Consider the following 24069-nt stretch of genomic DNA (forward strand, 5'->3'; position numbering starts at 1 on the left):
TTTAATTAATAAATTGTGTAATGTAGTTTGATTAGAAAGCAAAATACAAACAGTCTTACAGTCATTTTAATTTATTATTGCTCACTAGTTGATAATTAAACCAGAGGTTATTCATGGTCATAAAAAATGTTATCAAAAAGCAAGCTAGTAAGCTCACAATGTGAAAGAACAATGCAGTGTGGATGCAGTTTCAGATAAATTCAATTCGATTTATTTGTATGTTGCAAAAATTAAAATTTATTTTAAAATGTGCATAGTTCATTTAATCCAATCATACAGTCAAAAGTAAATTACATGGATTTTATTTCTGTCCTCATTATAGAACACAATCCTGTGTTCTAGTTTACTTTTCCTGCTGACTTTTAGAATGGAAAAAGTCCAGAGTTATATTAATTTGAAATTAATGCCAGTGGTGCTGAAGTGGCTAAGCATGAGGAGCCCCATTTGAATCAGGGTCTTCCCAAGCCTTTGTTAGGTCTTGTGGAAAATTCTGTTCCCTTGTGAAAATCGAACTTACAGGATTTGTTGTTGATGAAGAGGGGAATAAGCACAGTTAAAGAGTCTGTGAAAAAACTAATAAGCACCCATATTAAAGAGGGGGAACAGATTATATCAGCTAAAATATTTGGTTCCCCCCTCATCACTTTGGCAAACAAAGAACAAATGTTTACAAATTCTCAGTGATTGTTATGCGTGATAGTATGATTGAGTCACCAAAAATTAACAACTGGAAATTGATTTTATCCAGCAACCTGTCATATTTTACATTAGAACGGGATTTTCCAGAAAGCCTGGACTCTAATTTTTTAAGGAAGTCTTAATTTTTTGTGCCCTACAGCCAGCTTCCATCCTCTTATATCATTAGTGAAAAATTATAAATACACACAACGTGTTGGAAATCCGTGTTTGGTGACTGACGTTTAATTGTCAGGTTAAGTGACAAAAGTTGGAACTCATAATTATGTCAAGTTACAACCTTGACATAATTATATGAGTTGTTTTATCGAGATATCGATCAGAAAATGGTCTGACCCGCTTCTCTGGCTGCAGTGCGCGCTCCCGACACACGGGAAACAGATTTTCGAGACCAACTCCTTCATGCAAAGTGCTGCGCGCGCTCCTGCGAGCTGCGCGCGCCGCTTGTCGGGAAGGGAGGCGCCAAAGAGGAAGAATATTCAACTTTACTGTGTGTGAATGAAAACAAACCGTGACAAGTATACTCGGAACATCGGCGTCAGTCTAATGAAACCGTGACGAGCAGTTTATCCTCCCGAGGGACTGAACACATCGTTTCCTGTGTGGGACAAAGTTCGGAGGTAAGAGCGCTCCTGGCTCTGTTAGCCAGCTGTAGCTAACGTCGGCTTGCAGCTGAACTTTAGTCAAGTTTACTTTTCGGAAAACAAGTTGGCTGTCCTTTGTTATTGCGTCACCAAAATGTTTTATGATTGATTTACTTCATTTACTTTCTACTGTGGTGCGGCTTAAGAAAGCAGCTCAGGTTAAGTCGCCCTACGAAGAGATGAAATGTCAGGTGTGGATGACACCAGCAGTTGTCATGGGAGCAAAGCGGGTCTATGTTATGTTCCACATCCAATTCCACCCTCAGTGTTCAGACTTCAGGCACAAATAAATGTTACCACTTTTAGAAGAAGCTCAAAATCTTTGAGCAACATCATAATGAGGATCATGTTCAGAATGAACAAGCATACCTGTCTATCTGGAATAAGTAGGCGTGCCCAATCTGCAGGTTTTAACTGTTGCTTCATTCCAAAAAACAATGCTATGGTGCAGCTATAGAAGGTAGCTGCAGTTAAATCAGCAGCTAATGAGGGTATATATATAAAAAAATATTCTGTAATCTGTAATTAAAAACTGATATGTTCTTGTGAACACTGCCATGCACTGTTTGAGGTAAATAAATCTGGGCTTTTTATTTTACAACAAAATATCTAGAAAGGTGATTTGGTCTTCACTGGCTTCTGTCGTGATTTAAATTTAACTCCAAGCACAGAAAAACCTCACAGTCATTATTAACTCATAATGATTCCTTTGCAAAACAAATATGGAGCTGGTACTTTGTTGAAAATTAAGTACTTCAATTCAAAGTATGACAGAGGCAAAAAGCAAATCACAAGGAAAATATCAAGACAATATGGGCAAAACAACAATGGGCAAAAAAAAAAAGTCACATGAATCATGATCAGAGTATCTGGATGAAATAACCAGACCAAAATAGCACTGTTCAATGTTAGGTTAACCATTTACATAGACAATTTAGTCTATGTAAATTTTGTAACCATGGGAACAGTGTTGAACTTACATGTTCACACACATGTTCAGGTGTTGTACTATAAACATTTCTGGCACATTTAGATTCCCATGTTAAAGGATGGCATGCGTTCGTTTTTACAGGGGCCTCATACAGTATGGTAGTATGATTTACAACATTTGTTATGAAAGGTAATCATTTTCTGCTTCATTTCCAAAACTGAGTCACCATTAAAACCCAGCACCTGGACTGCTTCTGCTAACATTTGTGAAAGAACGAGTCGCTGTCGGGTGCTCGGTGAATTCCAGCAGGCTTTCCTGGGAAGTCCAGTCAAACTTCTCCACTACTGAATACGACACAGACTGCTACTAGGGATGTTATAGCAAAGTGAAAGAATGAGAACGTCAGCTGTCAGAAAATAATTTTTTCCCATCTAAGGGAAGCAACTTCCTCCATATGATGTGTTCTCAAGCTGTAAACTGAACTTTTTAGGCTTATGACACTCTGTTTTCTTGTCACTCTAGAAAGGCCTGATTTGTGGAGTGCACAAGTAAGTGTTCTCTGACATTGTTCTCCAACTAGAAAACTTCTGAAACCAATCAGCTGCGTTGAATTTTCAATTCAGTTTATTTTCACAGCACCAATTCACAACAGATATTGTCTCAAACTAAAAATAACTCAGAGGGATTTCTTTAAAAGGGGAGGAATTGCATGTAAACACTAAAATGTTTTGATTTCTGCGATTTAAAAAAAAAATCAGATAGGAATGGGTGATATGGACTTAGTTTTATCGGGACACTTGCTACTAATGTGATAAAAGTGACAATAAGAGCTATTTATTACTTATTTTTTAAGTAACAGTGTAGCTGTGACTGCATGGCACAGCAATCAAAGCTGCACAAACACAAATACTGCTCTTAAAAAACACACTCATTTGTTTGTTATGCGCTTCTTTAGGACGCCAGTCACAAAATGAAGTATAATATGTATCACTAAAGTGCACACAGTAACTACATTTAATCATATTTTCAAATGTATTATTATTTATTGATACACCTTAGTTGAACAAACAGTGGAGAAAAATAGCAGAACTAATAATCCTAACAATAAGGACAGTTTTGTTGTTTGTTTAAACATCGATTGGAATTTATTGTGTCAATGATGAATCAAAATTCGTATAAGAAATTCAAGATATTAAACAACACAATAAATGGCCAGCCTTATATTTAAAGCCGTTTACAACAATTTGTTCAGCTAACTTTACAGTTGTGCCTTATTTTTTTATTTACCACATAAAACCTCAATAAATCCACAGTGAACTGTGGTTGCAACATGACAAAATGTGAAAAACTTTGATGGAACATGAACACTTTGGCAAGCCACTCCTTGCTTTCAATCCAGTCCAATTTAAAATACTTTGTTCATCCCAAAGAGCGATTAATTATTGTCATAACTTATATCATCCAAGTATCTTCAATGAAACGTTGTGGATGATGATTTAAATTGTGTGATTGAGATCCTGTGAGCAATAAGCTTCTCTCATAGCAGTCGGTAGCTACGTTTCCATCCAATTGTCATGCAAATTTTGAGCGAACTTTTAAAATGTTGCAAAAAATATAATGCGAATTAGAAGCATTTCCTTCTACTGGTTTGGAGCGAATCAACCAGGCTGCACAAAACGTGATCTTGTCAGATGTTGACTCTATGAATGGCTGTAATAAACCAGGTGCAAAGGTTGCAAACCAGCATGAACCACACATCTCAGAAAAATGGAGAGACTCCTCGAGGGTAGGACTTAACTTAGAAATTTTTCAGAGTTTCATGCCTATAAGTAAGGCACAGAGCTAGCAGTGTATGACAGCATTCCACCACTCCCGTCCCATCTTGGAGCTTCGGTGGCCGGCCACTCCAGGATGACAGTTTTCCCCTACGTGCTCAAGGTTGGGACTGTGATTCGCCACTTCATAATTTATTTTGCAAATGTGTTTCCATCTTCCTTTAACACTCTTACTCTTTTTTGGAAAAAGCCAAAAACCACTTCAAGCAAATGTTAAAAGCTTTATTGCGAAATTGAATAAGTTATTTTATATTAGTATATTTCTATTTACCTTTTCTGTTGCGATACTCCAAAATGGACAGGAAAAAAAACATTGATGGAAACATGGGTACTCGCGCAACGAATTTGCTCCTCCTCTTTAATCTCTATGGATTTATTTCACTTTCATTCTGTGTATAACTTCTTCTGTGCATCATGTGAAAACTCTCCCTCTCCCCTCAGACATGGAGGCGGACAGTGTGAGCATATGGCCACGCATGGAGCCCTTCTTACTGGGTGCCCTGCAGGTGAACGCACCGACCGCCGGTTGAATGCTTGACATCATCCAGACTCGTGTAGATGTGTGAAATGACCCAGAGTGTTGTCCATTTTCAGGTGGCTCCCACCTCCAAGCTCAGCCTGCACTACCTCCGGAAGATGGCAGTCTATGTCCAAACTCGGGAAGGCTGCTTTCCTGACCTGAGCTGGTCCATGTGGCGGCATATCGCCTGTGGAAAGCTGCAGCTTCCAGAAGACCTGGCGTGGCTCTACTTTGAGACATTCGACCTGCTTTTGGGTCACACTCCAGAGGAAAGGCTGGAGCGGGCAGAGTGCCTGTCCCAGTGCTCCTCCAAAAGCGAGTTGGACCAGCAAAGAAGTAAGGTAAGAGGACACCAGTGGTGGAGAGCGGCAATACCAATTATTGTTTCTCATGTAACCCAAAGTTGATGCTGAGCCGTTGTGTCTCTGTCCCCAGTTGTCAGTGGACACGCTTCAGTTCCTCCTCTTCCTCTACATCCAGCAGCTGAACCGCGTGTCTCTGCGGACGTCTCTGATCGGTGAGGAGTGGCCCAGTCACCGAGCTCGCTCCCCCTCTCCATCAGAGCGAGAGACCAAGGCCAGCTCTCAGAACAAGGTGACAGACACCAAAGACAGGACCGACCCGACTGAATGTAGCATGTTTGTTGTCTTGAAACTGGAAGCACGGGTCTTATCACCATCTCCTGGTTCTTTGATCTGTTGCTTATAGCCCTTCTTTGTTGCTGGCTTTGTTTGGCAGAATTGGGACGATCAGGCCCATCTGTCGTTCGTTCAGAACCACTTGGCAGATATTTTGGAGCTGCTGGTAGAACCGGGGCAGTTGTCTCAGTCAGGACAGGCCAAAAGAGACTCTCAGGTGAGCCTATGCTATCTTACTAAGAAGACTTGAAGTTGCAAAGGGGCAATCAACATCATGTTAAATCCCATAAATTGGGAATGGGATGTTACTCATGTTCATGTGTGTTTGAAGACAGGGAAGTGAAATATTTGTGGCAGTGTTCAGCTGTTAGCTTTGCATGTTATTTGTATACCTGTAACCTGGGTGCTGTGTTGATATTTAGGAATATCAACACAGCACCAAGAAACCTGACCTGTTGTTTCAGGTCACCAGATAAACCCACTAAACATCATAAAGTCTTACTGATGCCAAGTTTAAAGGGGCAGTATCATGTGTTTTCCAGGTACATAGTGCCATTCTACAGCACAATCAAGTAACTATGTTAATTTCAGTTGCTAGAAAAATTGCTGTATATGAAATATGACTTAAAAGAAAATGTTGTTTCTAACTTAATGCCTTGAAATTGGGCCTCTGTCTCTTTAAAACCTCCTGCTCTTCCTGAAACTCCACCTTCAGGGATTCATCACAACATGGCTCCTCTATTAACGCTTTAACAACGTTTTTTCCAGCATTTCACTGAGAAGTAGCTCCTATAATGAGCTCAGCAGATGCACAATTCCACCAGGCGTTTGTTAACTGCTGCTGGCTGGTCTGAGCTGAGTGGGAGAGGGCTGCTCTGTGAGGCAGAAGCTCCAAGGAGGAGCTGTGTCTTGAAGACGGGGCTAAGTTCAACCAGGCGTTTTGCAGCTGAATGGTTGCCATGGGAGATTAAAGGGTTTTTCAAACATGCATGGAAGAGTTAAAGCAACACTCTGGGTATGTTTCTGATGAGGGAATAACATCACAACATGATGTAAAGCTCAAAAAAGCTGATTTTACACAATACTGCCCCTTTAAAGCCCACGGATATTCTTGTTCACCATGTTTTCTGACCAGATGTGTTCTGAATTTCTGTGCTCTAGAAAGATTTAAAGCGCTGTAGTTACCCTTCTGTCATCAGATCTCCCTGGAAGCCGTGCGGAGTTTAGGCCTCCTCCTGGAGGGCTCGGTTGGCCATGGAAAAGGCATCCAGCCCATCCACAAACTGTTGATCAAAGGGCCGCTCCAAACGCCGTCTGGCTACTCCATGCTGAGCCGCTCCTTCCCTCTGCACAAACTCCTCTCATGTCTCCAACAAAACCTCACCCTCAACCCGTTTGGGATGACCGCCTGCCTCCGCTCGGGGAAGAAACTAGCCTGGGCCCAACAAGGTGTCACTGAGTCTCCTGGTAGTCAGACTCCTTCGGCCTTCAGTCTGCCTGCCTGGAAGAGTTTGACTCCCTACCTGTTGTCTTTTCATTCCAGTGGAAGGAGCCATGAAGAGAGCTAAGATAGCCCGCAACACCCACATGGCCCCATCCGGCAGCAAGATGGTGCTGATGTCCCAGGTCATCAAACAGACTCTGGCTAAAACATCCGACAAGCTGACCGGCGCCAACATCAAGATCCACAGATGTTCTGATGCCTTCATATACCTCCTATCTCCTCTCAGGTGAGGCCAGCTTCTGATTTGTGTTAATGTTAGCGCCAGCAGTATGAGTGATCTCCGTCTCACATTAACACTTAGAGTCATATTCAATAAATTGGAATATGGATTCGCTCGCTTGTTAGATTAAAAGCAACTCTTGAAAACAACCTTTAAACAGGTAACATATTTTCATTAGACCCACACTTCTGCATTAAGAATATTTTAATTGGTCTGATGTAATATTCTGAACTTGAATATTATGCTTTCGTCAGCTTTGTGCAAGAAATCATCATTAACAAAAATAAAACATTTTTTTTTACTTATAGTCTATTGGGAAGTAATCTACATAATGTACAACTTGTGAACTGAGTTACTGAAATATATTAACTTTTCATTAATGTTCTACTTTATTGACAATGACTAGTTGAGGACAGCTGGAGTGATACTGGCTCAGAGCTCTCCCACATTTCTAGGAACCTCTTTCCTTGAAGCAGGGAGGAGTAAAACGACAGACGCCAAAATGATTAACAATAAATAACACCTGAGCGATGTTTCCACAGCTACACGCCTCGAGTCTTGAAAGATCCTCCCTGAAAAGGAAAACATGCAGATCTGTCTGCACAAAAACTGTTGATGTGCTCCAAGTTAAACTGTTCATTTGACAGAAGGATTCTAATTTGTTAAACCAGCTTTAACTTTGTTTGAATCAAATACAACATGGTGCATGTCGGTGCATGTATCCCACATTTTACTAAGCAGAGTTTCTTTTCCTCTGCTTAGTAATATGCTTAAATTCAGTGGGTCATCTTGTCCTGTCTCTATTTTGAATTTAGATGTTATTTCCTAACTCAATGAGAATCGATAGGGAATCGAATCGATAAGTGAGATCTATGATGGAATCGCTCTCGGTACGCTCGTGTCACTCCCATGGAACATGAACTCACCGTGTTGTGTTTTTGTTGCATTCTTTAGATCCGTCAGTGTGGACAAATGCCGTGACAGCACAGTGGTTCTGGGTCCAGTCCAGACCAGCGTCCACATCCACAGCTGTCAGAACGTACGTGTGGTGTGTGTCGCCGGCAGGGTGTTGATCGGCGCCTCCTCGCGCTGCACCGTCCACGCCCTGACCCCCACCTGCCCGCTGCTTCTGCCAGGAAACTCCGACTTAACCCTGGCTCCCTTCCACATTTTCTACCCCTCCCTGGAGGACCACATGGCCAGCGTGGGGCTCGCTGTAGTCCCCAATGCCTGGGATCAGCCCTTGGTTCTGGGAACCGAGGGCCTCGCCAGCCCCCCACTCAGCTCGCCCTCCAGCTCGGACAGCACCTGCTACCGCCTGCTGCCCCCCTCTGAGTTTCACACGCTGGCTGTGCCTTTCCAGATGGAGGGCGACACATGCGAGATACCTGGCGGTCTGCCCCCTGCCTACCAGGCAGCACTGAGGGAAAAGCAGAAAAGGATACACAACTGGCAGAAAACAGTGATGGAGGCCCGACTGAACAAGTGGGTATTAGGAAAAACCTGGCAGCGCTCCATGCTTGGTGGATTGATTATTAAAGTGCAGTATGCAACTTTTTTAAACAATAAGTTTGTTTTCTTTACATATTTGTTAAAACTGTCACTATGTTGTCACAGTACATTATGAGACAGATGATCTGTGAAAAGATCAAGCTCCTCTGCTGGTGGTCCTGTGGTCCTGCTGTCATCTACAGAAATACACCGCTCTGTCCGAAACAACTACTCACAGCCAGGAGGAGGGTTTAATGCTGTTAATCGGACTCCTGTAAGCACTGCTCAAATCCTCCCCCTTTTTCTTGGCTACTCTACAGTTCGTTACCCACAACAGAGCCTACCATAAATGCTAAGATGTGTTAGCATAGCCAACAATGTTGGCAGATAAACGACTCTCCTGTTGTTTCCATGTAGCACCATGTACACAAGTTGATTGACATCGCTAAACCCCTCCCCCTGGTTCTGCTTGGCTGTTTTTGATTGTCTTTCTGTAGGAGCACTGGGAAGAGGTAGAAGAGATTATCTGTCTCTGTGACAACATGGTGGCAGTTTTAACACATATTTAAAAAACATGGGTGTGGCAACTTTATTTAGTGTTATCGGAGTAAAAGAACTGCAACCTTTTAATTATTTCATTTCAAAATGTTCCTTCCATTTTACCATTATATGCTGCTTGCTGTTCGTTTGGATAAAATTCCAAAATAAGGTGATCAATGTCGTCATGTGAAAACTTTTAAGGAATATGAATACTTTAGCAGTGCACTGTAAACCAGGGAGGAGTTTGATGGAAAATGTCTCCCAAAGATCAATGTGGATTTGATCTATTGGCTTCTGCACTGTCTGACCCAGACAGACTAGTGAACCCGTGGCAGGGCAGGGGGGCGGATGGAGGGAAAATCTCTCAGCGGGCTCTGAAACTCTTTCCTGACTTTTTAAACCCCTTTTTTTCTGGATGTTGTGTGTTTGTAGGGAGCAGAAGCAACAGTTTCAGGAGCTGGTGGAGCTAAAGTTCCACGAGTGGCTTTTGGAAACTGGCCACCGACAGGAACTGGACAGCCTGATCCCAACCATGGCCAACTCCCAGAAGAACTCGGACGGAGCGGCGACAGACTCCAGCCGGGCTAAAGACGCCAAACCTGTCCAGACGACTGCTGCTTATTGAGCTCGTGACTCGCTGCTGTGTAGGGGCATGTTTCTGACCTGATCCAGAACACCGTACAGGCAGACTGCATCCTTTGTGTGACGGGTTCTGGCTCGGGCAGTTGCTGCGCTGCAGGTTCAGGTGTGACCTGTTTTCAGGCTCAGGAAAGGCAGCTAAGTCCTCAACATGAAAGAGCAGGCAAAGGAGTAGATCGGCATGCTGTAGAGCAACATAGCAACAGGTTGCTGTTCTTGGAACAACACTTTTAAGGGGTATGAATACAAAATGCACTGCAGAAAATATGCCAAGATTTCAATGGGCATTTAGAGAAAAACGACTCCTGTTGTTTGGTCAAAGGACTGCTTAAATTAGTTAAAGTAGAACAAGAGTTGTGAAGGTTTTTTTTTTTTTTTACCCAGGTGGAACCAGTTGACCAAGAAAAATTCTAAGAATAGGTTTCCTTTTCCACGACAAGGCATTGCTATTATCTTTCCAATACTGTACATAGTTCAAACCTTCATAAGCATCCACATGCTTTGACTACCTTCCACGGTGACTTACAGGGTAAACATGAGGCACGTTAGCTGTTACTGGCTGAACTGTGAGGTTCAGTTCTTCCAGCACTTCCTGCCTTGTGTCACATAGAGAGCACTCTGAACAGAAGTACGTTGCAGAATATCCCGAGAACCTGTGGTAGAAACTGAAGTGAGCAGCAGTAAACCAGGAAGGAGCTCTGGTGGAGTCTGTGTGTCGGGTTCCATTTACATCTGCGGCCAGAACTTGGATCTGGGAATATACGCCACAACCCGTTCATGTAAAAGGTGGAAAACCAGCCGGATCTTCTAATCACCAGTTGGTGACCAAACCCAAACACCGGGAGCTGTACGGTATCCGTCACTATGAGACTCTTGTAGTTTGATAATCCTGTGAAAATACTAGTTTCATAGAACAAACACAAAAATCAAAAAGAAAGATAATTCACCTTAATTTAAGTTTAAAAAAAAGCAACAAATGTTCTTAACACTACCAAAATTATAAAATATATTGATACTTTTAATATAGATCTCTATGCAATGTATTATTGATCAGTTTAATACTAGTGTGTAGGATATTGTAGTATTTCTTATTTTGCTTTTTATAGAATAAAACTAGTCAAACTAGCAGTTTTGAAACTGTAATCTGTAAAAGCTCCACCTGGATCCCAGGAACCTATCCACATCAAGGTGAAAGTGCTTCACATTAACTCAGATAGGCAGAAATAAACATATTTTAAACCTTTGGAAGCCATGTTGGATTTTAAAATTTGATTGGTGAGAATCAGATTTTCCCCTTGGAAATCCAACTGTTTGTTGTTGCTGCTTCAAAATTCCCACCTTTTATTTTGAAACGTACACCTTTTCACACACAATGACAATGGGTCAGACTTGTCTTTCTTTGGTTCTTTTTTCTATTATTTCTTTTTGTATTTCAGTGCCACCCAGGCTCCGTGTCTGAGTTGGGCAGATGCTGATCTACAGCCAGTTGGATAAAAGTGTTGAGACACAAAAAAAAAGATGGGGGGGGGCGGGGGGGGATAAAGACTTGGTGTGTTGTGCTGCACTGTGATCCTCCTGGCAGCTGTACGTCCTTATCTGTTTCAGTGTGGATTTATCCTGTCCTTACAGCAGGAACAGCCTGCTGGGCTGACATGTGCCAAGTAACAAGCATGCTGCAAGCACAATAATTTCACATGACATGTATGAATATTTGTGAACATCAGCTGTTGATTATTTTTTATAAACCCTTTGTTAGAAGTTGTATTACCTCGAAGTGTTTCTCAGTAGCTTATTTGCACTCACTAGCTTCCAGCGTATTTACAGTTTATGTGTAACAGGCACATTGATCACAGAAAGCTCACTGCAAAAACGCTAAATCAAGTATTTTTGGTTTACTTTCTAGTGCAAACATCTTAGTACACTTGAAATGAGACAAACTATTTTACAAGAAACTTTTCAGTAAGATAGAGGAGCTTGTTTTAACTCAATTCCTTAATGTTGATGAAAAAGTACTAGTTCCATTGCAAATTATTTTATTTATACTAAAGTTTTTTCCCTTGTTATAAATGAAATAATCTGCCAGTGGAACTAGAACTTTTTCATCGACACTAAGGAATTATTGACTTAAAACAATCTCCTATATCTTACTGATCTTACTTATTTCAAGTGTTCTAAGATATTTGCACTAGAAACCAGACCAAGAATATTTGGTAAGATTGAGTGTTTTTGCAGTGCTGCTGCTGCTTTGTGTTGATGAGGGAAGTTACTGTAAAACACTCTATGCATTTGAAGATGTGTACACTGAAAAAAAGGCCTTACTGCAAATGCCTGCTACCTAAATGTCCCTGCTGCTGTAGCTGCTCTGTAATAAGTACAGGACTGTTCATGATCAAGTGGAAACTAATAAAAGGTTTGCTAGAACTACACCTTCTCTTTGCTCTCCTGCTGCCAGGTTTAGAAACCAGGATGGTCCTAATGTACTAATGTGGCTTTTTCAGTTCTATTCAAAAATCTATGTAAATCTACATTCCTGACAAAAATACACTAATTAAATCTTCCTTTCATGCGTATTTGTAGGTATTTATAAACTTTCAAAGCTTCCACTTCACAGAACATGTGACTCCCCCACTCAGCTCCTTCAGACTAGCCAGCAGCAATTAGCAAACACGTCTGCTGAGCTTTTTATAGGAGCTACTTCTCAGAGCAATGCTGGTAAAAACTTTAAAGGGTCAATGTGGGAGCCATGTTGTGATGATTTCCTGAAGGTGGAGTTTCAGGAAGAGCAGGAGTTTTTAAAGAGACACGCCTACAGGCTCAAGTCTTGGCCTGATGATCTTTTCTGCACGTCTTCAATAAACCTTATAAAAGAAAAACAAAGACAGCGACTCAATTTCAATGTATTTAATTACAAAGTAAAATTTATTTTACATCATATTTGATATACAGCTCTGGAGAAAAATTAAAGAGCCCACTGCACTGAACCCCACTGAAAACCTGGTGGTTATTACACCAAATATTGATTTCTGAACTCATCCTGAGTTAAAACATTGTTGTTTCTAAATGAATATGAACTTGTTCTCTTTGCATTATTTTAGGTATGAAAGCGCTTCATCTTTTTTATTTTGACCATTTCTCTTTTTCTGAAAATACAAAATTTTTGCTTGGAATTTCAGACATGTCCTCAGTAGTTCATAGAACAAAAGAACAATGTTGATTTTACTCAAATATATACCTATAAAGAGTAAAATCAGAGAAAGTGATCATTTTAGTGGCTTAAGTTTCCAGAGCTGCATATATTGCATTTCTTTAACAAGTGAAGGTAACATGTTGAAGTTAATCACAGTTCCTTTTGGGAGATATTTTGATCCCACCCTTTATTCATGGCAGTGCTCTTCAATAGAAATAACTCAAAGCCCACCCTCTTGGACAAGAAGAAACCCATGAATTGGATCACGGTAGCTCTCACCTTTTCTAATTCCAAAAAATATTTCTCTGGTCAGAGCTGAAGGGAGCTAAGAACAGGTCAACCATGGAGGGAAACCTGTTAAAAACTGCAAAAAAAGAAAAAAACTGAAAAAAAAAAAATTATATATATATATATATATATATATATATATATATATATATATATATATATATATATTATATGTATATATTTTTTTATTTTTTTTATTTTTGCCTATAGTTTTACTTTTAGGACCTCAGTCTTGGAGGAACAAAGGGTTGAGGTTCATCTTCTAGCAGCTCAACGACCCCAAACATCCAGCCAGAGATACGATGGATCAGTTCAGATCAAAGTTTATCCATGGCTTAGAGCACAGACAAAGTCCAGGCATTGATCGACTTCAGAATCTGTGGCAAGACTTGAAATTCAACCTTCATGGATGTTGCAATCTGACATTGAGGTTGTAGTATTTTGGAGAGAAGAGAGGACAAAAGAATTCAGCCACTGGCTGTGCAAAGCTGAAAGAGACTCGGGTCTAAAGTCTTCATAGTCATGCACTACTTTGTCTTAGTTTACAACATAAAATTCTACTAAAATACAATAATGTTTGTGTTAAAATGTGGATCATTTTCACTCCCTTAGCTGCTGAGTAACATTTTGTCTAGTTGCCCCTGGATTGCATCTCTTTGTTTTTAATGAAAGTCTTATTTCAACCACAATTTCTGTAAAAATTAGAATAGACCAGAATGGCTTTACATAACTAGTGGATGGATGAATGTGGATGAATCCAAAGAGTAGAGCTGAGTTATGAGCTGGCAGGCTCTCACCATGTGTTAGTGGGCTTTGGACCCAGCCAGTGGACGTGTACCATTATGCCGTAATCCTTCCATGCTTTTCTGGAAAAACTGAATAGCACTAGAATCACTGACTCAATTTTTGGATCTCATTTTCATGACAAAGCGATTGTTCCCCTTGTACTAACACTGTTGCTGTTCATAAATGTGAGCGAGTGTTGGGGTATAAAAAGCAGTAGCTGAAAGGCCAGTCGACACCGAGACCTCAGGGGATCCACCAGCGTCATCGCTCAGCATCACCAAGGCGGTCCCAAGCAATAAACTCAAGATGGGCAGGGTGAGTTAGCATGAGGCTCAGGGTGTCTGCTCCAAACTTCTCTTGGCTCTGGACTGGGAAAGGGGTTTTTTGGAGGGATATTCCAATTATGGTTATGTATACAGAAAAAAAAAACATCTTTCTTTAGCTTTTTAGGTAGACCTACAATACAAAAGTAATCCATACTGTTTTCTAAGATGAGCCACACATCGGAGGAGCCTCACACACTAAATTTTTTCCTCCAGATTATCTTCTACGAGGACAAGAACTTTCAGGGTCGTCGTTATGAGTGTGACAGTGACTGCTCAGATTTCCACACATACTTGAGCCGCTGCAACTCCATCCGAGTGGAGAGTGGGGCCTGGGTGGTGTACGAGAGGCCCAACTACATGGGCTACCAGTACGTCCTGACCAGAGGAGAGTACCCGGAGTACCAGCGCTGGATGGGACTCAACGACCGCCTCAGCTCCTGCAAGATAGTCCATTTTGTAAGTCAGTCTGTTCTGGACCTATACTAACTGGGGTTTTGGACCACAATGACTGCAGTGCGGGGTAAAATGTTAGAGTTCATGGAGTGCCATTTATGCAACCAGTGCCTGCAGGGCTCAGTCAATAACCAATAAAGGATGTGTTCCCTGTGTGACCCTCAGTCTGCAGAGTCTCTCATCTAAAAATCAAAGCTGTGAGCCGACGCTGCTTGTTCATGGTTGCGATCACATGACGTAACCTGAAATTCTGCTTGGTGGACATTTCATCTGCCCATCAACTCTCCTTTATCTTTTATCCTTACTCCCCCCACCCCTTTGCTCTAGTCATTCCTAACACCTTTTCCCTTCAAACACCCATCTGTGTCTCCCTATCTCCTCATGTTCCCCTCTGCTTCCAGACCAGTGGGACCCTGTACAAGATGCAGCTTTATGAGAAGGCAGACTTCGGCGGCCAGGCCGTGGAGGCCACCGAGGACTGCCCCTCGCTCCTGGAGAAGTTCCGCTGGAGAGAGGTCAACTCCTGCAAGGTCTTTGATGGCTGGTGGGTTTTCTACGAGCGTCCCAACTACACCGGACGCCAGTACTTCCTGGAGAAGGGAGAGTACCGTAAGCCTGGTGACTGGGGTGCCGTCAGTCCTTTGGTGCAGTCTTTCAGGCGCTTCACAGAATGATTGAAACTCAATCCAAATTGTTCCACGTACCATAAGTGATGTAAATCAGAGGCATTAACTGCTGTAAACTGGTTATGTCACACTTCCACCAAGCTGTGGTTTTGAACTGAGGCCTTATAAATAAAACTATTAACAAAATCACACGTCTTTAGAGTTTTCATATGAGCTGTTAAAGTCATAAATCCAAGTATGAGATTAGAAATGCTATTATTGCTGTTTCTTTAAAAAATTATTAATGATTGATAGTGGCTGATAACCAGTGGATCATTATGTCTATATTCAAAAATCGGATTAGTCTCAAATCTTTGTACGCTCACTGTCAACATTTTATATAGCCAATGTGCCATAGTGGCATACTTACTTTACAGAAAGGAATTAAAGGGACATAAAGTATATTCATTAGCATAATTTCATTGAAACTAAACCACTAACAGAAACTCTGAAAGGCAAACTCAACCCAATGTTTCAGGTGAGAAAGAAGGATTTTACTTACAAGTGCACAAAAATTAACCCCGTGGTTGTAGTTCAAACTTCTGTGGGAAAGGGGTGTGCTGTGGTGGCGCAGGGGTTAATATAGCTGCATAAACAAACCCTATGTAACCTTTCAAATAAAATAACCATGTTTATCAGAACAAAATAAACAATCAGGATGAAAACAGTGACATGTATAAAATGTTGAGTGATTATGCTGAAATTTGCATAAACATTAGCTCATATGTTGCAGAACTCTACAATGTTTCCAGTCTCTGATGTTTATTTCTTTAAATGCAAAATCGACCTACTCAACTAAGAGTAGCAATATTAATATTACTCAAGTAATAAAAAGAAGTACAGTAGAGTAAAACTCCTCATAAGAGAAGTATTATATAATTTTCATAAACTAGAGTAACACGTGAGTATAAACTTTTTTTTAAACTTGAGTAACTTTTGGTGCTTAAGTACCAAAATGGATCCGACATCTTGAGATCAGACTGGAGTTGACTCCATGGTATAGGAACCATCACAATGAATGCTTCTCTTTTCTGTTGGAGTAACACTCAAAAGAAAAGTGCTGTGTGAGCGTAAGGGATGGGCAGTATCAGATCGCTGTAGGAGAGAACTGAAGTAAGCAGGAGCCAGTACGGCCATATTTACTACTGTAAGATTCTGGCTAACATGTTTTTGTGATAAGATACTGTAATGTACCATTCAGTTCTTCCAGTATTTTTCACTAATAAGTAATTTTAAATAAACGGTTTATAGTTCTGAACTGTTAGTGATGGTTGCCAAAATACTATATGGTAATGTCTTGTAAATATGCTTTATTTACTACAGTGCTGGTACTTTACCGTCAATTAGCAACATTTTATTTGTGTGTACGTTTATTTTCTATGAACAGACCGTTAACTGCAATATGATTTTCTCTCAGTTTGTCTCATTATATATGACCCTGATAGGTTAATGTGACTGTCTAATTCTCTGACCCCTTAAATGTAGTATTGGAAGAAAAAAGAATTCTAGCTGTATTAATAACTGAGATATCACAAAATGTGACTTTAGTCATAGCCACTTTGGAAGCTAGTCTAATATTCAACTGCATTGGACAACATTACCTTCACTTACCATGTTAGTACAACAAAAAAAAACCCAGATTGGACATTCTTTGTTATTTTGTTTACAAGTTATCTGACCTATAACAGCAGGCCCCCGTCACATGTGTCAGCCATCTTGAAAAATGGTCGTCATATTGAGCTTTGCCATGGCCAACAGTATGTGGAAAGATTGCCTCACTTATTTGCTTCACTAAGAGCAGTGTAATATCTTCAAGCTCTCATGCTATCAGTAGATCTGCTAAAATTAGTCACACGCCTGAAACAAAACAAAACACACTTTGAATCACATTCTGACATCAACATTGTTTCCCCTGATTACCTTCTCTGTGTATTTAAATCCACTTGTTCCCTGTTGGACCCTTGTCGTGGTTTGTCATTGTCGTATGTGTCTTGTTTTTGTGATTGAAGTCTTGTTCTCTTCCACTGCTACCAGTGTCTTAGTTCCCTGCTTGATCGTTTACCTGTGCCGCCTGGATTCTGTGAACTTGAGATATCTATATAGTTCGACCTGGGTCCAGCCATGTCCATCCTCACTACCTCAAATACCACAATTTATGACAGCGGGGTCACCCTCGATAGGTCACGAGTCCATTGCAAGGCACTTAAACAATACATGTAGCAAATTTCAAGTTTGCATCACCACTGGAAAGATTGTCTCACTTATTTGCTACAATAATAGCACTGTAACATCTTCAAGGTCTTCTGCTATCAGTAGGTCCGCTGTAATTAGTCAGATGCCTGAAACAACACACAACTTTTGTATCACATTGTAATAACTTGAAGCGCAGAAGCCGGCCTGCCCACAGTATTAGCATACGGCCAAATAGATTGCACTGCATTCCCAAGTCCAGCCTATCGTCCGTGGCGTACTTACCAAAGAAGATAAATATGTAAAGTACTCTGATTACTTGGCTTTTTCTGTGGTGTTAACACTGCATAAAAGGCTGTTCAACTTTACATGTGGTCAAGAATAAATGAGTCTCTGACTTGCTACTGACTTCAGCTCCTTTCCTTGGGCTTCCAACAGAAGAGCTGAGTGATAGAAAAAGCCAAAGGTATTTGTACAGTTTTGCTTCTGAAGCTAATCAGTAACAGGGCATGCTATGAACTGTAGAATATGTTTATTTTAACAGCAGCTATTCAACAACAAAAGCTCATCTTTACAGAGACATGAAAGCTGTGATTGGACTGCAGTTGATGCTGATAGGAGTCTGTTGTGGTGAGCTCTTCATGATTTTTTCACATAACACCTATGTGGCTGTTTTGTCTGGTTTTCTGATACATTATAGCTAGCTGTACTTTTAGAGAAAAAACTCTTAATGACACATTGTCTAATATTTTCTACAATGGTTCGGTTTTTTAATGCTGTGGATTTAAAGGGTATTCTTAGAGTTTTCTTCTTAAACCAAAAGTCTTCATTTGCCTATGGGTCATACCTATGATGTTATCATACACACACATCATTACTGTGTGGGTGATAATCTTTCAGTTATCAATACCTTATTTAATCCCAGCTGATGATAAAGTTTTTTGATGTTGTATTAAGTCAGTGCACACATTGTTAGCATAAATGTCAAATGTGTTTGTTGTTTTTAATGAGGTATCTGAAGCATTTTTTTGACGGGAAATGATTATATATATAATGAACAGAAATAATAATAATAATAATAATAATAATAATAATAATAATAATAGTAGTAGTAGGAATAACAAGCAGCCATCTGCCATGGGCAACTGAGGTTTTCAGAAAACAGAACAGAGTACACAAGAAGAAACAGACGAACTGATGTTGAATTATTTTAGTGTTCATGACAGTAAGAAGTTAAAGCAGAAGATGGAGAACTTTGGAGTTGTAATAAGTGTTATCAGCTGGCTGTACTCTCCAACTCCTTTTTTAAAATCATATCTCAGTTTCAAGGTCAAGTCTTGCTGTTGTGGGTTGCAACAACTTGTTTCATACACACACATTTTCCATCTCATTTTTCTTCTTTTCTAAGGTTTGAAATCTTCCTGTGATGCCAAGTATGATGGAGTTAAATGCTATGGATCTTTGGGAGGAACATTGAACATTCAGATAATGGATGATGCCTCAAAAATACCTTATTTCAAGTGGGTAAAGAACCGCTCAGTGCTACTCCGCTGGATGGCCAATAAGACTGTAAGCCGTACAAGAGATAGCAGATTTCACTTTTTTCCAAGTAGTGGGACAGTTAGGATCACTAACCTGACAGCGGATGACAATGGTCTATATAAGCTTGATCTGATTAGTGAAAATGGAAAATATGAAGGCTCAAACGTTCTGCAGCTGCACGTTGAAGGTAATCCACTGTTGATCTTCCTACATTTTCTGCTTCCTTTGTTTTTCCTCTCATACATTAATGGAAGTTATAAAAATCTAGTATTGTATTTCATACATAGAATGTGAAATATAGCTGCCATGTCTGTTCTGTTCATTTCCAACTTCCCATCAAATGGAAGAAAGGCCTATATCTTAATTTAATATTTAAATAATAATTCTGTGGTTTTTCTCTCAGCTCCTGTGTCTTCTGCCTGGCTAGTCTCTGAGTGTGCGTCCTCGGGTAAGCAGAGGGTGTTCTGCTTTTCTGGGGCAGGGGACAATACTCGGTACAAATGGACTCTGGATGGACGACCACTGAAAGGCTTTGAGAACATGTATGGAAACATTCCGGCTAGCACCATTCTTCTGGGACCGAAGAAAACAGGTCGTCTGGTCTGCTCAATCAGCAATCACATCAGTCATTCCTTCAAAGAGATGAAGGTGACCAGCTGTGGTGAGTAAAACCATCATTTTAAATTAAACAGCCTGATCGTTCATATTCATCAGCTTCATTTCTAAAAGCTTCCCACCTGAGTGTTATTTAATCAAAAGGACACTGGGTATTTGGACCAGCAGCAGCCAATAAAACATGGACCAAATTGGAGGAGGAAAAAAAAGAAGAGTTTGAAGAACGTTTATTATATCGTTTTGTGTGTGAAGTGGTGTTTTTTATTGCATGCACAAATATATCTTAATAAAATTCTGCTTAATGCAGATGTTTCTGTTAACAACAGATACACTTTTTATTCATACAAACCACTGTAAAAAGCACAGGTGTTTACCTGATAAACTTTATGCTTCTCTCCATGACAAGCACAGTCACCTGGATGGTCTGGCAGTTCAACTCCTGTTCAGTCAGGTGCATGGGCTGTAGGGTCTAGTTCATCACCACACCCAGATTTCAGGCCTGATCACTAGTTTCTAGCTGTAATAACTGTACTGTCAGCTAACTACAGATGCTTCCTCTTTAGGTCCAAATATTGTAACTTTAGTTTTGTTTTTGTTCAGATGGAAAATGTTATGGCACATTCAAGCATTGATTTATTAAGTTAATCTGCTTATTGCTTGGATGGGTTTAGGGTGACAATGTGTGTCATCTGCAAAAATATGATAACTAATCTTCCCTGTTATAACCTTAGCTGGCAGGACGTTGCAGATATAAAATAAGAGGGGCCCAGGATTGAACCTTGGGGTACTCCCCATGCTGCTTATGTTTGCTCAAATGAAAAGATACTTCTTGACACAAAGGAGCTCCTGTTCTTTAAGTAAGACTCGAACCAGTCAGGTAATGTACGACCCAGTCTCCAGTTGTTTCAATTATGCACCATATAATCCTCTGTTCCACTTTTTAAAAGCACTGTGGCTACAAACTGCTGGCCACAGTGCTTTGTGCTTCTTATTCTATGCTTTCAGTATTTATTGGTCTTATGACCCTAAAATGTGTTATTTTCCCTGGAAGAGTCTTTTAATTCTTCATTGTCTGCTTATTCTCCAACAGTGACGGGTGGGAGAAAAAAATCTGGTTAGCTCTGGATGAAACTGTCCCACAGAAATCGGTACATGGAAAGTTACCAACACCTGGCACAGATTTTACAGTACTTCAGTTTTGACTCACTACAGTACAAGTTACGACAATACTCAAGTTATATCAATACCAGTGATGTTGATGAATGTATATGATTCCAGTCCATATTGTGGTAGCTCAACATAGTGGTTTTTCTTCACAGTACATGAGACCCTTTCTGTCTTTGCCATTTTTGTCTTTAAACACTCGCTGTATTAATAGGGTTGTTGTCTTCTGAGGGTGTTAAGGTAAAATCCCTCTAAGCTGTGACTATTTGACTTGGGAAAGATAAAATAATGTGAGGCTGACCAGATGTGTAAGTGTCATCCTCTACCCTGCCTGTAATCTCAACCGTCATAACCTACAGTACTTTAATCATGACTAGAACTGTGTGTCATCTATGCGAACTGCAGCTATTCCTGCAGTTCACATAGAGCTGTGCAACGAGAGCTGTATATATACATCATGTTGTGATTGTTGTCTTTGGTTGGGTGAACAAAATCCTGCCTAAGATCAGCAGCTGTTAGCGATCAGTAGCACACAGCTGGCAGATGTTTAATGTCCTACGGAGCAGAAAGTTGACGTCATTGTTTCTCTCTACATCCAGTGGCTGGTGCAGGTTGCTACAACCGATAATAGCCACACAGGGAAGAAAGAAACAAACGCACCCAGTACAATACTTTCATCCTATTGGCTGAGAGGTTGCCAGGCGACTGGGCCAAAAGGCAGTTCTATGTTTCGTAAGCGAGCAGAGACTAAGTCTGAGCACGAGGAGAAGATTTGAATACAATCATTACAAGTTTTGAGAAGAAAGACATGAAGTCCTGCTTTCAAAATAAAAATGTAAGCAAAAGTATTAAAGGTTTTGAGAACAAAAGATATGAAATCCTGATTTCAGACTGAAAATGTGCACTCTTGGATTATGGCAGAAAAATTCCTTCATTCATAAATGTCAAACTCTCCAAAGGCTTCAAACAGACATGCAAGCTACTCCACGGCATTTTTCGATGCGCTTTAGTCCACATAGCCTTTGCATGTAAACCAGATGCGTCTGTAGCTCAAATTTGTTCTGAATGCAACTTTACACTGCCTCATTGTGAAGCTTACCAGAAGGACATTAACAGATTCTTTTGCACCTTAACAGAAGTTCCCAAACAACAGTATTTTACGCAATGTTGATTTGCTGTTAACTTTGTCACATACTTTCTGAAGTATGTGACAATGTGCAATGTTTGCGCATTATGTATGTATCAAAGTAATGTGAAATGTTCACGCATTTATGACGATTCCATGAACCAGTGCTACTTCTTATTCTTTGCAAATTGCTGATGTGCATGACATTGTTGCTGGAGTGAAAAAACACAAAATCCCTGGTGATTGTTTGGAGGCCGCCGGCCATCCTGGCGTTCTGTGATACTCCAGACCTCACAGATGGCCAGTCTGCCCGAGCTCAACAAAGAAGTTGAGGTGTTAAGTTGCCAGGATGAATCAGCTAGTTCAATGAAAGATCTGGTGATGTTGGTGTTATTTTGTTCCCATTTACTCTTAAATAGATTGTGTGCCTCTGTGGTAATTCTTCCATTAAATGTAGCTGATAGCGAAAATTCAACCTGGAAGACTCCATCACCTCCGTTCGTCCATCGGCGTCATGCTCATCTCCGACCTCAGCTCTGGACCTCACCCGGCGTGTCCAATCATCAATCAAGCTCTGCATAAAAGGATCCACACCGAAGCAGTCAGCCGCTTCCCAGCTGCGTTCAACCCACCACCACCCCTTGTCCACCCACATCCTTCGACTCTCCAGGATGGCACCCTTTCCAGACCTCCACCACCAGTGTCGGGCCCTGGGGGAGAGCATCCCTAATCGGTTATCGGGATGTTCATGGAGTTCACATCAAATCTCAGCTCAGATCAGCTGCCGGGGCCCGAGCGCCAAAGATCTGTTATTCATTGCTGTCATTAAATCTTTTAATTGTTCCTTTTTCTTCGTCTGAGTCTTTCCAGATTGAACTGATATTTCTTTGAATTTCAGTTGTGAAGAGGAATATATTGACCATTTTGCCCAGGTTGTTGCTTGCCTCTTGATTGCTGGAGATTGACACCGGCCCGACTGGCGACCCTGCAAGGATAATCATGATCAGATAAAGGATGGATGAAAGAATAAAATATGAAAAACCTGACAACTTCTCACTCTCCCAAAAGTGGAGGATGCAGAGATCCCTGCTCTGTTGATTGAAAGGAAACATTCTGCTCGCTAAGCGAGTAGAATGAATCAATGAAAATCAATTTCTGAAGTGAAATTTTAAAATATAAAATCTTCTACAGAAAAAGATTTTAGAATAATCATCACGAATTCAATTCATCATGAACCAAGTTATAATTTAGTGCCCCTTTTCTGACATTTGTCTGTAACAGGTCTGGTCTTATGTCTTAGGTTTGTCATTCTTGAACTTTGATATTTTCACTAACTTTCTGCTGTACAGTGGTGCATCTGCAAATATGTTGTTTTTGAAAGAAAATTTATTTAATCAAACATTATTAAAATTTAAATATCATAAAGTATTATTTTAATTAAAGACAATAGCTTTTAAACCACACAGCATCATACATAATGTGCCCTATTTTCTTTCTTTTTTTTTTTTTTGTAACAGTAAAACTTGTTGGCATCCTCTAAGAGGTGAACGTTATGGAGAAAAAAATTTTTGAATATTTTTCAGCTGTATGAATAGTAGTGTGAATACACATTTGTCTGCCTTGCATCATGTCACTTCATTTAGCTGTTATCTCATAGAGGAACTACAGAGTTAAGTTGGACCTCGAAAATGTTTCATTTTCGATGGAAAAGCAGAACAAAACATACAGACCATGCACGTCATGGTCAAACAAAAAATAGACCCATAAATTGTTTTTAAGTTCCATGGAAATGAATCAGCTAGTTCAATGAATTAATTTAGAATACATTTGTAATTGAATTAATACGCTGAAGCCTATGAAGCACAATAAATTCTGATTTAGTATAAGTAAAATACAAGGGAAAAAATAAATAAAATTACATATACACACACACAATAAACAGATGACTTGACAGAGTGATGACATGAAGCTTAGATGGACGGTTTTGCTCATAGCTTTGAACTGGTAGCTATTTTATTCCTAAAGTGAAAGTGCAAATTGGCATTTGGAACATCTGATGCTCAAAACTT

At 40.3% G+C, this 24069-nt stretch overlaps 2 protein-coding genes across 2 annotated transcripts; both read left to right on the forward strand.

Annotated features, from left to right (window-relative positions):
- Positions 1–1126: 1126 nt before the first annotated feature.
- On the forward strand, positions 1127–12082 carry tbccd1 (TBCC domain containing 1). The gene is made up of 9 exons (XM_014989754.2): positions 1127–1316; positions 4548–4612; positions 4701–4967; positions 5062–5220; positions 5365–5481; positions 6464–6713; positions 6808–6994; positions 7943–8473; positions 9452–12082. Exons 2-9 carry the CDS (start codon positions 4550–4552, stop codon positions 9642–9644), a joined length of 1767 nt encoding a protein of 588 aa, XP_014845240.2. The 5' UTR covers positions 1127–1316; positions 4548–4549; the 3' UTR covers positions 9645–12082.
- Positions 12083–14128: 2046 nt separating this feature from the next.
- LOC106919423 (gamma-crystallin S) lies at positions 14129–15510 on the forward strand. Its single transcript, XM_014989755.2, has 3 exons — positions 14129–14234; positions 14459–14701; positions 15100–15510. Exons 1-3 carry the CDS (start codon positions 14226–14228, stop codon positions 15370–15372), a joined length of 525 nt encoding a protein of 174 aa, XP_014845241.1. The 5' UTR covers positions 14129–14225; the 3' UTR covers positions 15373–15510.
- Positions 15511–24069: the final 8559 nt, after the last annotated feature.

This window comes from Poecilia mexicana, unplaced genomic scaffold (assembly GCF_051168715.1).
Source record: "Poecilia mexicana isolate PSO_F unplaced genomic scaffold, ASM5116871v1 scaffold_2, whole genome shotgun sequence".
In the NCBI taxonomy this organism is placed as follows: Eukaryota; Metazoa; Chordata; class Actinopteri; order Cyprinodontiformes; family Poeciliidae; genus Poecilia; species Poecilia mexicana.